Source organism: Eptesicus fuscus, chromosome 12 (assembly GCF_027574615.1).
Source record: "Eptesicus fuscus isolate TK198812 chromosome 12, DD_ASM_mEF_20220401, whole genome shotgun sequence".
Lineage (NCBI taxonomy): Eukaryota > Metazoa > Chordata > Mammalia > Chiroptera > Vespertilionidae > Eptesicus > Eptesicus fuscus.
This window is the reverse complement of record NC_072484.1, coordinates 11338045-11353625: the sequence shown is the minus strand read 5'-3', so window position 1 is coordinate 11353625 and position 15581 is coordinate 11338045. Positions and strand designations below refer to the sequence as shown.

Here is a 15581-nt window from a genome sequence, read left to right as displayed (position 1 = left end):
TGTTCCACTTATTCATGTACTCATTGGTCAATTCTTGTATGTGCCCTGCCTGGGGATTGAACCTGCAATCTTGGCATATCAGGACCATTCTCCAACCAACTGGCAAGGGGCTATATTTTATTTTTAAAAGCAGGAAGTTGGACTTTTTTTTAAAAGAATAAACCAATATCTGTTTTATAGATAATTTCTTAGTTCTTGGTGCAGTGATTCTGTGTGGTTTTCAAATGTTCTTGGGGTATTAAGTCATAAGAACATACTTGTAAACATTTCCCTAATTCTCAAAGTTATTCCCTACTCTGCATTCTACAAAGCCAGTGTTCGGTGTGATGGTCAGTGTTGTCTCCAGGAGCCTTTAACAGCGTGATTTTTCAAAAGAAAAGTTTAAATCACTAAAACTGCTTTAGTGTATATGCAAAGAATGTTGGGTACCATTCCCCATTTAGTAGGGAAAGAAGGATGTAAAGAAATTGATAGAGGATGGGGGAAAAAACTCAATATAGATCGCTGTATCTGAGAGGGTATCAAAATTGAATAAAATGTAAAAAATGAATTAACCTAAAGAGTAGGACCAGAAAATACGCTTTCTGGTAATAAAGGATTGTGAAGAAGTCAACAGTTCATGCACTGCTAGTGGGTGCTTAAATTGGCATGATCTTTCTAGAAAGCAGTGAACATGCACCCTTTCTATAGAGCATTAAAATGTCTATACTCTTTGATACCCACTATTTCCATTTCAAAGGATTCATTAATGTATAATCTGAGTCATTTGCATCATTTAGAATCATGGGAAACTTCTAGGATGTTTGCAACAACATGGAATGATTGGCCAAAATCATTTTTTAGTATAGCCATTAACATCTACGTAGTTATAGATATGTAGGCATAGAAAGTTGGGAAGTTTATAATCCAAAAATGTGAAAACTATTGCTGGGTGATTCTTTTTTCTAATTGCTAGTTTTTTTAAGATTTCTTGAGGACTTTTTAAATAAAAACATAAAAGACCAACAATGGCTGTGAAGATTGAGCATAGGCTTGCGTGTTCACAAAAGATGGTGGCAGTTGGCCACAGGGCCGGTTTGGTGTTTTGTCATCTCTCAGTCTCTTCCATTTGATGCAACCTTGTTATTTTGAATTTTTTTCTATTTATGAGGAGTCACTGAGTATAAATAATACCTGTTTAACATGATTATAGTCATCATCCAATTTAATATTGACTGGGTTTATTTTGTTTTGATTGACAGAATGTTTGGAATGGTTTTGGAAAAAATTATTATTCCTGAAATTCAGAAAGTATCTGGAAATGTAGAGAAAAAGATTTGTGCGGTTGGCATAACCAAACTACTAACAGAATGTCCCCCAATGATGGACACTGAGTATACCAAGCTATGGCAAGTACTCCATCCTCACGTTCTTGGAAATTACAGCTTCCTTTCCTGTGACTGCAAAATCGGCCAGGCTTACTTTCTTGAGGGCCAAGAGAATTTGGTTCTGATTTTAGCTTCTCCACTAGCAACCATCAAGTCCAAGACATGACTTGTGGATCCTTCTGGGCCTAAGATGATCTTATTTCCTGATTCTTAACATTTTGTGGGGTGAGGGAAGAAATTCATGGACCTCTTGAGAGTCTGGTAAAAGTTCCTGTTCTCGATGATCTCTAACACTATTTTATGATGGGTGCCTCAGTCTTAAGAAGAGACACTGAATAGGTTTAGGGAAGATCTTACATGTGTGTGCTCAATGTCCAATAGACCTTGCTTTACTTGACCTCTTGCCTCTCCTTTTCTTATGGTTTCACTTAGCCAGCTAGCCCTTTCATAAAGTAACAACTTGAGGCTTATTCCTTCCACCTCCTAGCATTGACTCTCCTTCATTTGGCTTGGGTCACACAGCTAGCTTGAGATCTCTGGGGATGGAATAGTTTTCAGAAGAGAAATTGGGGTGCTCTGGCCAAAAGAATTGAAAAATGGTTTCTGGATAGGCATAAGCACTGATGTCCATCTTTATTTCATTAGTCCCTGCTATTCTTGAGACTGAGTCTATAATTTGTGTTTTTAAGGAATTGCTGTGTATTAATCTTTTGTCTTGTTTTCTTCAATCCAGGACTCCTTTACTGCAGTCTCTGATTGGCCTTTTTGAGTTACCCGAGGATGATTCCATTCCTGATGAAGAACATTTTATTGACATAGAAGATACACCAGGATACCAGACTGCCTTCTCACAGTTGGCATTTGCTGGGAAAAAAGAGCACGATCCCGTAGGTCAAATGGTGACCAACCCCAAGATTCACCTGGCACAGTCACTTCACAAATTGTCTACTGCCTGTCCGGGAAGGGTAAGTATTAAGTATCTTTGTTATCAAAGGATGCTGTGATCAATAGGACACCTTTATGGGACGGTAAGAGGGTAATAGTTGTTCTGGTGCCTGTTATAGTTGGTCAGCATAATCAAAAAACATCTCATTTACATGTAGTCAAGGCTTATTTTTCTTTAAAATTATGGGCTACAAAAATATTTTAAGCAAATCATTGTAGGGGCAAATCTCAGGGATAAAGCCCTTTGATTAGAAATTTATTTCCACCCTGCTGTGACTTGGTTGGAGTGCACCAAAAGAGCTAGGGTTTCAGGGCACATCTCCACGTTGCGCATTTAATCCAAGGTTGGGGTGTGTACCATGGGGGAACTAATCAATGTTTCTCTAAAATAAAAATGTATTTATTTCCAAGATTGAGCAGAAATTAAATAATGGAATATAGAGCAAACCTATTAATGGCTATACTGTTCCATTAGCCATTGCCTTTTACAGTCTTTTTTAAAAATTTCTTTATTGACTTCAGAGAGGAAGGGAGAAGAGAGTGATAGAAACATCAGTGATGAGAGAGAACCATCGATCAGCTGCCTCCTGCACACCCCCTACTGGGGATCGAGCCCTGCAACCTGGGCATGTGCCCTTGGCTGGAATCGAACCTGGGACCCTTCAGTCCACAGGCTGATGCTCTATCCACTGAGCCAAACCAGCTAGGGCACCTTTTACAGTCTTAAGATATGTTTATATTTTTTATTGTTACAGAAAACAAGATACCAAGAAACAGTATGCTGACCTTCAGTTATTATAATCTGCTCATCTTGTTTCATGAGTTCCTTCCCCCCCCCCCCTTGCTAGAGAATTTTAGAGCCTCAGGCAGCATGTCATTTCACCCATATGTATTTCATTATGCGTCACTAATTCATAAAGACATTCTTTTTAAAACATCATCACATTGCCTCTACCACAGTGAACAATAGTAGTAATTCCCCTTTTTAGACCCATTTCATTTTTTAAGGCATAAAAGTTAAAAGTGATTGAGTTACTTGGGGATGAATTCCTTCAATAGTCACGATGGACTGCTCTTCCAGAGCTGTGGCAGCTCTCTTGTAGAGAAGGGGTTTTTGTGTTGGTATGGTAGGATCTCCAATAGCTCCTTTGTTTCCTGACTCTTGTAGGTTCCATCAATGGTGAGCACCAGCCTCAATGCAGAAGCCCTCCAGTATCTCCAAGGGTACCTTCAGGCGGCCAGTGTGACCCTGCTTTGAACTATGATTTGGCTAATAAAAGCCCAGGATGATTTATGGGGAAAGCTGGGAGACTTCGAGCACAACTGCATAAAAGCAAAGCAAGTTTTCCTTGTCACAAATTCCATCTTGTAAAAAATATTAAATGTTGTTTTACTCAACCGTGAGCAAATTAGGTGGTTTGTGTGATGATAAATAATCGAAGTGGATTACTTTTCCAGTTTGCTGCTTCAAGGGCCAAGTATTAATTAAAAGTTCAGTATAAGACACGGATTAGAGCATTTGCACTGTTGAGGTAACTTTAGAATTTTGACTGACACTCACTGTGGAAACTTTATTCGTTTTCTTTTACTAAATCCTTTTGTTTTGAGGTTGGTGCCAATTTGTGTTTTTCTTGTCCTTTGAATTTTTGTTTCCTTCCTAAAGCTTTTATTTGGCAATGTAAGTAATCACTTGTGTGACTTGCCAAAAAGTGCACATTTCATAGTTTTAAATCTGTAATCGGCAATTAAAAAAAGCCCTAAACTTAATCTAAGAACCTCTAAGTACAGGTTTTTTGGTGCTCTCTAATACTTTTATAATGAAGAATTTCTTTAAATTTTTCTTTTTCCCTCTCTTGGACTCCATAAAAATTCTTATTTCTAAGTAATTCACTCAGAATACTTGTCTTTTTACATTTTGCACAAACTGGGGTTATAATTTGTTGTTATAACCTTCTTTGGGGTTGCTGCATGGTATGTGGGGTGGGGAAAAGCAGGCATGAACTACATGAATTTATGTACCTGTTTCTGGCTTTCCTCCCTTATAAATGGATGATGTGAGATAGAAACTTGGTAATGGGGAGGCACTGTCTGTATGAAAAAAGCCACAATAGACAGGTCAAGGCAAAGGTTTGTTGGACCTGATTGGAGAGGTGGGAAACACGACGAGAAGAGGCTTATTTACCTGGCACCGGGAACATGTCCATCTTCTCACAGTCCGCACTGTGCATCTGGAGAGGAAGGTGATTGCTGTTCTGAGGAACCTCGGTTCTGCAGTGAGTATCAGCTGAGAAGACATCCTGACTTGTCTCCAAGTGGGTCAGCAGGGGAAGAAGGGAGTCCAACACCCACCAGGTCCTGCCACTCGCAGGCAGAGCAACCTTAGTGACGACCTAGGAGCCCCATACCTGAGGTCCAAAGTCAAGCTGGAACCAACCCTACACAGAGAGCATCCTTGGTTGAGACTACAGATCTCAGGATAGAAGGATGGAAGAAGTCCCTGAGAGAGTGCCTGCTGAGCACCCTGGCCAGTGAGGCTCCAAAACCTTTCTAAGGACTTGCAGTCAAAACGGTGAAGAAGGTAAACACTGCTCACCTTCTCCCACAACCACATCCAAATTACAACTCAATTACAGAACCGTCCACCTGAAGACCAGATGAATAAAGGTCCCCTCAAGAGAGGAAGAAACAAGGATGAGACTAATAGGAGGGGCAGAGACGTGGAATGGGAAGGCCCCACATGTGACAATTAAGAATTGGGAGGAGTTAGGGATACCAGCCCCACTACGGACTCCAGCTTTTTTTTTAAATATATATTTTTATTGACTTCAGAGAGGAAGGGTGAGAGAGAAACATCAATGATGAAAGAATCAGCTGCTTCCTGCACACCCCCTACTGGGGATAGAGCCCACAACCCAGGCATATGCCTTGACCGGAATCGAACCTGGGACCCTTTAGTCTGTAGGCTGATGCTCTATCCGCTGAGTGATACCAGCCAGAGCTACCAGACTCCCTAGCTTGAAAACCTCCAACGGCCTATGGGGAGGAAGTGAACTGACTAACTTCAGGGCGAGGGCTGGAGGGTTAGGGCAGCTTTGGGGAATGGAAGCAAAGGCAGGCACCACCGATCCTTTGTTGACTGGCTCAGGCTTGTGCCAATCAGCTCTCCATTAACCTAACACTGATCTATGCTCCAACTTGCATTCCCAAGCCACTTCTAGCAGCTTTTCCACACAGGTTACCTTCTTCCATGGTGCTACTAAAATCTCTCAAAGGCCCACAAACAAGCTACTAGCCTGAGAATACCCTGAACCCTGGCTAAGCAGCCCCAAGCCTGGCATAAGTGACAATGAGTCTCAACTTGCACAGTAACTTCCGTCAGGTGTCCCTGAGTCCGACACTCGTGGCAGCCAGCCTTGGTTTGCAATATAGCCTCACTCCAGAGCCTCCCACAATCCCAGGACCAGTAGAACCAACCTTAGATCACTTTTGTATAGGCCCACCTGGCAGCCCACACATCAGGCACAAACAGCAGCAGACCTGGACCTATGCTGGAGCCCTCCTGAGACACTCCAGAACGATGCAGCTGGTGGTTAGAACATCAGAACAACTAGCCAGCTCCACAAATGACACACCTGAAGGTTGGATGTGGTTGGCACCAGAACCCCACTAAGGCAACTTACACTCCATGGGATCAACCCCCACCTCACAGCTAGTCAGCTGGAGGGTCAGTTCCACCCACTGACATGCCAATGGCAATCAAGGCTCAACAGCAACAGGAGGGTGCACACAACCTATACAAAAGAGTGCCCTGGAGCACCAGACTCAGGTGGCCAGGGAGACTGAGCCTTTGGGCCTCACAAAATGCCTTCTACATAAGGCTACTCTGTCAAGACTGGGAAATGTAGCAGATCTACCTATCACACAGAGGGAGTCAGCCAAAATGAGAAGATGAAGAAGCATGTCCCAAATGAAAGAACAGAACAATAAAGTCATAATGGCTACAGGATTTTCAATGACCCAAGGGGAAGAAGAGGTGAACTAGGTGAGAATAATAAAGAGACATAAGTAGAATCAGAAATGAAGAATATGTGAGAGAATCAACAGATTAGATGAAGCAGAGGACTGAGTCAGGCAGCTGGAAGACAAATAGCAGAAAACACCCAATCAGAACAGAAAAAATAAGGGACCTTTGGGACAAGATCAACTGGAAATACACAATTAAAAAGGCAGTTACTTCAGAAGAATTCTGAAGAAGTGACAAGTGATAGAGGATTCTGATTCTTGCTCCAAAGGGGAACCGACTGCCCACTAATCAATCCATCACTGCAATATCGAAGGTCAGAGAAAGACAGATTCCTATTGTTTGACAGCCTAAGGAAGCGGGGACACTGATGGTGGTGGAAGGCTGGATCCAGCAGGGCTGGAGCAGCCAGGGAGGGGCCAGCAGACCTGATCCTGCCTACACCCTGCCAAGCTCCAGGTGCTCAGAGCATACATACCTCACAGTCCAGCTTTAGAATGGATATACCATTGCATGTGCACTGTACACTTCCAAATTTTTCACAATTTACTTTTTAAATTTAAAAATAATTTTTAAAATTGCCACTATACAAATACTGCTTAACTGTTGTCACTGCAGGGCTAGTGGGTATTTTCGTCTCAGTAGGTTTTAATATTTGTGAAAGAATGTACAAAGGAAGTATTTTTAAAATATTAAACGAGTTATGAAGCACATTAAGCAAAGCAGAACAAATTTCCTAAGTTATACATAATTTTTGCTAATAAAATTGGGATGCCGTACAAAGTCTGATTAAAATAAGGTGTTTTAAAAATTATAGTTTCAAATGTATATTCTATACAGAGTGACAAACGAATTCCAAGAAAATTAATGGTGTTTTCAGGAATTGAAACCTATACCACTCCTCATTGCCAATGCAGAAGTGTTTGACAAATCATTTATGGATTTGGAAATTTCAAGTAAGTTTTTAGGGCAAAAAGATATTTAGGCACTAAAACCAAAGATGGTAGTTAGGGAAGTTTCTAAAGATAAGTTACATGCAAGCAAACAAAAAACTATACATTTCCATCCTCAGGTTTATTCCCTGGATGGTCATATTCTAGCTCATGTTAGCTCTTACACAGCAAGCATCAGCTTATTGCTTCTTGGGAATGGCTGGTTTCCCGCTCATCACACCCACCCCACCTACCTCCGCAAACCTTGGAATCCAAGTCGAGGAGGCTGTCGCTGGGCATTCACCCTGCAAAGCCACACACATATTAGCTCAGTGCACTATGGAAAAAGACTTAGATTCAGAAGTCACACTTCTCTAAGACTTTAAAAAACAAAAACTCCACCTATAAGGAAATCATCTTCACTCATTAACATCTTGTGATAAGAGGAACCTGACAAAGTTGGCACACCACTATGGGGTGATGGGTTCCAAGCTTGTCTATCCTAAGGACCTTTGAGGATCAATGCTCTACAGATCCTAAGTCTTACTGTGGCTGACTCACAGCATCTTGGATAATTTTAGACCTGCCTCTCTGGTACCTGCCTGTCTGCTTTCCTGCCTCCATTCTGAAAACCAGGACTGCATATATTACCCCAGGGCAGACGTACTGCAGTGAGCCCTCCTCAGCAGATGCCTGTTCAGAGAGGCAAGCCTGGTTTGAAAGTTTACACTCAGAACATTCAAGGGGGACAGCTTTCCAAGGCAGCCAAAGGAACCCAGAAATCCTGATATCCCTGATAAGTGGAAATTTTTCCCTTTTAGAGTGCCGTCCTTGAGGGCCAATTGGAAACAGCCACTAGTAGTTCTGAATTACTTCTAAGACTATTCTGTCTTGTCACCTGTGTGTATACTGAGAGGCACAGGCAATGCACCCTCAACAGACACCTAAGAACACAGGGCATGCGTGGTAGGTGGTTGGCAGGCTGGGAGATTGGCTTTAATATCCTTGCTGAAGAAAGTACTAAAAATAGACGGGAAAGGTTGCGAAGAACCCGGAATTGCTAGAGGCATCGGTATAAATGTGTGACTTTTACCTCGTATGCATATACTAGTATGCATAATCCATGGATGCAGACTGAGTGGAGAGGGCCTGGGACAGGGGTTGGAGGTGGGCTAGAAGGGATCGATGGGGGGAAAAGGGACATATGTAATACTTTCAACAAATACATTTTTTAAGTAAAGTAAATGCATAGCTTTTAAATATTTATATACAAATAAATAGATATGTGTATACACACACTCACACACAAATACATATTTCCTAGCTGTCTGGCTCAGAGGGCCTAGAAACAACACCCCAGTAGCAATGAGTGCTCCAAGCACCCAGATCTTGGTTTCTAAATGCTGTCATTGAAAGGGACCAGGGCTCCTTGGAGAAAAGGCTAAATCTAGGGTTGGGGAAGGGAAAGTGTCTTTTCCTTTTACTGCCTTTATGTCTGTAGTGTTGAATCCCCTCTACTCAGTGTTTTACTATAACCTTCTTACCACTTTTGGTTATTCTGGCAGTCCAATCCATAGGCTGGTTTTATAGTGCACAACCTTTTGAACATCTAAAATTAAAAGAGAAAACCACCAGCCCCCCTCAGCTGGCTAGGAAGCCGTGGCTCACCTTGACTCCTCTAGAACACCTGAGAAAGCGAAGAGTCTCGTGGTGTCAGAAAGTCTCCTCCAGGTCATCTTTGGGTAACAATGTCAGGCTCAGATGAGAGGTGTCTCCCTTCACCCGGGAGATGTCATTTCAAAAGAAAATAGTGAAACAAAGAATGTGTATCTCTTAGAAGCAATGCAAACACCTCCCTGCCCTCCCCCCACTTCTGTGCCCTCACTCATATCTTCCCTTCTTTAGTTACTGCTCAACAAGACAAAGAATTTATTAGTAGCTGTTTATTGATCAACGGTTTAATATAAAGTTATTTCAGATCTTCAGAATTTGCCCAAATGGAATCACAAGCATTACAAAGTTTTCTTTTTCCCTTAAAAAAAGGATAGGGGGCAGGTTGGGAGTACTAGCAGTAGTGACATTTGAGAATAAATTAACAAAAAAAATTTAGTCTTATCATTTATTGGTGACAAACACTAAGTTTTACTTACATTCCATGGGAAGAAAAATTCCAGCGTAAACAATGAATCAAAGCAGTACTTAACTTGCAAGCTACCGTGCTTTCCATCTGGACCATGTGAGGACCTTACCGCACACATTTCTGTGCACAGTAACACAACATCAAAAGCAACAGTTTTAGAGATAAACATAGGTAGGTCATTCTTTTCAGCCCTACATGGAGATGTAATCAACAGTGTAAAGCACTCGGGAAAACCAATCTGCAGTTTTATATGTACTACATGGAGATCGTATCCTGTAGTGTAGTGAAAGCTGTGTGTCCTCAAGAGCCATATGTATATACACACAATTTTAATAACCTTTAAAACAAAGATCAAAGTTCATTTAAGTCCTGTTGCATTAAAAATGAAATAGCAAAGGAGCCAAATGATCATTTAAAGTTTAAAATTCCTAAATTGTCCAATTTATACAACTGTGGGAGACTTCATCAAGATTTCTGAGAAATCCAGGACTGTTTCAGCTAAACCAGAGGGCACACAATTTGCTTCACTGAAATGGTCCTGGGTTAGTCCAATAAAATAAAAATGTATAACCATGTACACATGGATTTAATCTTTGCCGGTTAGATTATTGATAAAGTCAGTCTCAGAAAAGTTTCTAAACTGTGCTATGTAACTAGATACAACTGAGAAACTCAAATGAAAATTTATATAGTGTCATTTCAATTGAAAGAAGATAATGAAACAGAATATGTATCTCTTTTGGAAAAGAAAGCAGTGGTGATGGTGATGGTGTAGGTACCACAGGAGGTGATGGGCCAGCACGCTAGAAAGGTTAGTTTGCGCTGAGTAGGAAGCATTTGATTTTTCTCTGGTGCTTTCAGCTCTGGGCCAGCTGGTCCAAGGCCTCTCTCTGGCGTGGGTGTCCAGGATTTGTCCCAAAGTGTTTGAGTAAGCCAGTATGAGAAGGGGTCGCGCTTTCTGCTTTCTTTTTCTTCTTTCACACAGCAAAAAAATACAAACAAAAATGCACCTCAAAACCAAGCAATGAGGTGCCCGGGGCATAGACCTGCTGGTTTCCAATTGAGCCAGGGCTGCTTGGCAGGCCCCATCTTCCCTTCCCCTACAGCAGCTGCTGCTGTGTGAGGACAAACCATGGCACACGAGCACAGCCATGGCACCTCCTTGCGTTCCCGCCTTCGTCACCACTGCTGTCTCCAGTTCTTTACCCATCATGTCTCTCGGCCCACTGGAGGTATCAGAAATTCCAAATTTTCAAAGCAGTTTCAGTATTTTCAGTATATGTTGGGGATTTTACAATGGTTCATGGCCAGAAGGGATTCAGCACCTCCCACACCTTTAAGGAAGAAAAAAATGAAAATGACACTCATTTTTGAAATTTAAGAGAATTACACCCATGATAAAAATAAAATATATATATATATATATCTCATAGATAATGAAGCCCAAAAGCACAGGCCCTAGTTTATGATAACTGGATTACAGTCAAGTTTTCACAGGATATACTGTCAAGTGAAAAAAGCAGGGAGGAGAATGTGTGCATGGATGTTGTCTGGGGGGGGAAAGGAGGAAAATAAGTATATAATGTATTTGCATACAGAATGAGGACGTATCCATACATAAGGAACTAATAAAAATGTGACTTCTTGCCGAAACCGGTTTGGCTCAGTGGATAGAGCGTCAGCCTGCGGACTCAAGGGTCCCAGGTTCGATTCCGGTCAGGGGCATGTGCCTTGGTTGCGGGCACGTCCCCGGTGGGGGGTGTGCAGGGGGCAGCTGATCGATGTTTCTCTCACATCGATGTTTCTGACTCTCTGTCCCTCTCTCTTCCTCTCTGTAGAAAATCAATAAAATATATTAAAAAAAAAAAATGTGACTTCTAGGTAGGGGGTGGGGATAATGAGATGGATGGGGACAGCATGAGGGCAAGAATTATCACAGCATACCTTTTAAAATTATTTTGATTTTGGAAACGTGAATGTATTAACTATTCAAAATTAAATTTAAAAAGAAAGTGGAGCTGGGCCAGTGTGACTCAGTGGTTGAGCACTGACCCATGAACCAGGAGGTCACAGTTCGATTCCTGATCAGGGCACCGGGTTATGGGCTCGATCCCCAGTAGAGGGTATGCAGGAGACAGCCAATCAATGATTTTCTCTCATTGATGTTGCTCTCCCTCTGTCTTCCTCTCTGAAATCAATAATAATGTATTTTTAAAAAGTGGAGTTCTTTGCCCCAGACCTGGAAAGCTTTCCAGAGAACAGGACAGGAAGGGACTGAGGCAAATGTTTCACCACTGAGGTGAGCACACAGTTTCTATTTAATGCAAACAAGGACAGAACTGCCTTTCCATGTGAATCAGCTCACTCACACAGACATTGGTCCATTTCCTGTTCTTGGCATCTCTGTACTTTGTTGGTCCAACTCAGACAGCAACTTTAAAATATTCAGTGCAGCCTAACAGGGAATAAAAAGAAAAGTCTGACCTTAGCCACTGCTCGAGACCACAGCATAAGACACCGATTAGGGAGGGGAGAGATTTTCCTATTGCCCAACAAAGAGGTGGTCCCACTAAATAACCTTCTTCTTTAATGTTTGAACTTTTAATTTAAAATTTACATTAAATCACTTGTTAATTTTATTATATATTTCCTTCTAGTATTTTTAACCTTGTGGTAATGGGACTTTATATCCTGCTTTAAACCAAAAACCAATCATATTTCCTTGTTAGAATACATTATCTTTGGAGACATTAATTTGATGGATGCATTATATTCCATCAGGTGAATATGCCAAAGTTTATGCAGATAAATCAATTTCTTTTCGATTTTAGTATTTCTTATAACAAAAATTTCATCTGAACAGAAGACCACAGTAAGGGGCTTTCTCTAGCTGCCAGAACTTGGGCCTGCAATTCCTGCTTCTGGTAAGAGGTGGACTGAAGATGGTATCTAGAAGAGTTCCAGGATCCAAGGTCCACAAGGGAAAGGTTGGCTAAAGCTGATGAGTTCTCATAAACATAATGTGAAATCAATCCAGGAGACTAAGGAAAAAATCTTCAGAAATAAGAAATCTATACAATAATTAACTGTCTACAGTCTGTTGGAGACCCCTTTACCTATCTTTCTGAGACCAGTAACAGGGTGGAACCAGACCCCCAGTGTGGGAGAACATACCATGTCATGGCAGGACTCCAAATCCTTTCCAATACCGTGGCTGATCAGAGGTGGCTGAGAGGAGCAATTGATAAGAGATACAAACTCGTTCTTGTTGTTTTTGGGGAAGTCTTTGTATTCAACCTAAGGAGGAAAAGAAAACTGAGGCAAGGGTAGGGAAGTATGCATATGAATTGGACTATGGCTCTGGGCCCAGCAAAGTGGGAAATAACACTTCTCTCTCCCTGGTCTCAGCACCTGACATGCTCAGTCAGCCCTGAGGAGGGCCTGGGGCTGCAGGCAGAGCATGGCCACAGTTTCCAGAAACCTAAATGTCTACTCAAAAATCCATCTGAAAGAAGCCATGCCCTTCCCTACCAGGCAGAAAGGGCCAGCACAATGAATGTGTTCTCACTGAAATCTAAATTCTTAACTACCACTAGGTCAGGCACTTTGTTATTATTATGGTTGGCTTGGATAGTTAAAATTTTATTGCCAAAAGTCATGGATTTTCTCTTACCATACAGGCTTGTAATACTTTCCATACCTTTCTACCCTTCCTCAGGATGACCCTTTTACCATGCTTGCCTTACCCATCCCCCTAGCCTAGACAAAGAACATGGTTTAAAGAAAAAGGTATAGCGCTGGCTGGTGTAGCTCTGTTAGTTGGGCGTCATCCAGTCTATCTCAAGGTGGCCAGTTTGATTCCGGGTCAGGGCACATGTCTGGGTTGCAGGCTCAGAGGCAGTTGATCAATGTTTGGCCTTCAATCAATGTTTCTCTCTCTCTCCCTCTAAAAGTCAATAAAAAATCTTTTTAAAAAAGCCCAGCATAGCTCAGTGGTTGAGCATCGACCTATCAGGGCACATGACAAGGTTGTGGGCATAATCCCCAGTGGGTGTGTGCAGGAGGCAGCCAATCAATGATTCTCTCATCACTGATGCTTCTATCTCTCTCTCTCTCTCCTTTCCTCTCTGATATCAATAAAAATATATTTTTTAAAAATCTTTAAAACAAAACAGGAACAAGGTGCAAAGCTTGTTTTCTGAGAGAAACCCAAAGATGACTGCACTGAGGTACAAACTACACGGCTCAGGTTTAGCAGTTACCTGGAATCCCTGGACTCTGGAAAGATAATCCAACTGCTCAGAGGGTCTTGTGAGAGGTCCATGGGGTACGTGGCCTGAAGAGATATTATTCTTTAAAATGGTCTCAGCTGTGGGCGAGGTGCCCCCATACAACAATTCACGGGCTATCATGGCAGTTACTGTGGCCTTGGCAGGATTCGGAGCTGCCCGGGTAAAATCTTTGGTGTGATGTCCTTGACTGACTCCTACGGCCTGGGCAACCTCGGGCACCATAGGAAGAATTCCAGCAGGCAGCTGCTGATGACTAAGATAAGGCATCCTAAACTCGTCCTCTTTATTGCCTAGAAAGGAACACACAGACGAATCAATGCAAGTGCAAACACACTGCCTGCCTGGAAAGATGTTACAAAACCCCACCCTGGCCTATTCTCAGTGCACACATTGGCACACGATGATGCAGAACTGAACACATTGTAACTCATTCACTGGGCACCTGCTATTACCAGAAACCATGCAAATCCCAGAATCACATTCAGATTGAAACAATATTAACATCACACTTACTAGTCCCATTTTCATCCCCAGAGACAGGCTCAAAAAAGGTTACTTTTCTTCCATCCCCTGGTTTCTTTATGGGTGTCTTTAAAACAAACAAACAAACAAAAGGCTATGAGTATAAAACAAACTGTTGAAAAATTTGTTCCTCTCTCTAAAAAAATTATGAATTCCAACCAGCATAATCTTTGATTTTTACACTTTAGGTATCTGAGGAGGCAATCAGCGGGAAGCCCTCCTCCCAAAGCTTGACCACCAGTTTGCTTCTGCCGCCCAGCAAAGCCTGTGCTCCCCGCCAGTGTACAGACCCGCCCATGCCAGCCTGCCCATCAGAGCATCTAACAGTGCACTGGACCCAATGCTGAGCCTCCGTCTGCGCTCACAGGAAGAGGGGAACATTAAACCAAAAAAGAAGATACTAGATTGGCAGAGCCCAAGGTGGAGAAGCTACACAATATTTCTTGGAGCTAAAATCCAATTAAAAGATAAGGTGACATTTCTGCATATTGACAAACTTACAGGGAAATGTTACTAGATAAAAAATTTGTCAAACACAAGGTCTCCTTTCTGAGAAGGTAAGGTACCCAAAAGCCAAGTCTAGGATTTACGCAGATTCTCTGATGAGTGTTTGGGGTCCCACTTATTAACTATGTGGCCACAGTGGGTGCCACTTCTCACCACTGATACAACTAACTGGCAGAGGTGAATGAATCAGTCCTGGGTTTTTCACGTTTATTCCAATAGGAGCTTTCAGTAACTAGAAACAAGGTCAGTCAAGGTTAAGGGTACTGCTTAACAGTCTTCGCAGAAGTAAAATTTTCAATATAGGATTAGTTTTATATAGTTTTAAATTTATAAAGAAACTAGTGGATTTATGCACATTGAAAGGAAATTAGAAGAAATATTTTGATATCACTATTTGCCCTTTCTCTATAATAGAAGTGTCAGAGATAAAAGAAAATTAGTAGAATGTATATGAAAATAATACATAAATTGGTTAATAAACAACATGATATAACAACAAAGACATGATATAAAGACAACAAAAACATGATATAAAAACACTGATAAAAGCAATGACTGATAAATTGATTAAACTTATTCAATATCTCCCTGTATACCACATTAAAAGTAAAAACACTTTGAGAGTGCTTGACTAATTTCCCTTGTGATGAAGTATTTACAATTTTAACGTCATAAGCTCTTCGAACTTGAGAGAAAGCAACATATAACTGACCATGTGCAAAAACAGGTTCAGGTAGGAATAGTCCTACTCTGTCTAGAGTTTGTCCTTGTGATTTATTAATAGTCATCGCAAATGCTGGCATCACGGGAAACTGTCTTTGAAATAATTTAAATGGGAGGCCAGTGTCAGACAGG

The 15581-nt window shown here is 41.6% G+C and overlaps 2 protein-coding genes across 7 annotated transcripts in view; one reads left to right on the top strand and one right to left on the bottom strand.

The window, feature by feature from the left end:
* Positions 1 to 3710, top strand: part of CSE1L (chromosome segregation 1 like) — a 52971-nt gene extending 49261 nt beyond the window's left edge. Inside the window, exons 23-25 of the mRNA XM_054724089.1 lie at positions 1242 to 1388; positions 2101 to 2332; positions 3481 to 3710. Coding sequence (XP_054580064.1) covers positions 1242 to 1388; positions 2101 to 2332; positions 3481 to 3570 — 469 coding nt within the window. The 3' untranslated portion in view covers positions 3571 to 3710. The remainder of the gene's footprint in view (positions 1 to 1241; positions 1389 to 2100; positions 2333 to 3480) is intronic.
* Positions 3711 to 9357: 5647 nt separating this feature from the next.
* Positions 9358 to 15581, bottom strand: part of STAU1 (staufen double-stranded RNA binding protein 1) — a 74828-nt gene continuing 68604 nt past the window's right edge. For 5 of the 6 annotated variants that reach the window (XM_028144993.2, XM_054723761.1, XM_028144991.2 and 2 more), the window contains 5 exons: positions 14211 to 14286; positions 13668 to 13987; positions 12580 to 12702; positions 11775 to 11860; positions 9358 to 10739 (listed from right to left, as the gene is read on the bottom strand). In XM_028144993.2, the coding sequence (XP_028000794.1) occupies positions 10724 to 10739; positions 11775 to 11860; positions 12580 to 12702; positions 13668 to 13987; positions 14211 to 14286 (621 nt within the window). In that variant the 3' untranslated portion in view covers positions 9358 to 10723. The remainder of the gene's footprint in view (positions 10740 to 11774; positions 11861 to 12579; positions 12703 to 13667; positions 13988 to 14210; positions 14287 to 15581) is intronic. The other variant, XM_054723759.1, reaches the window with a different exon arrangement.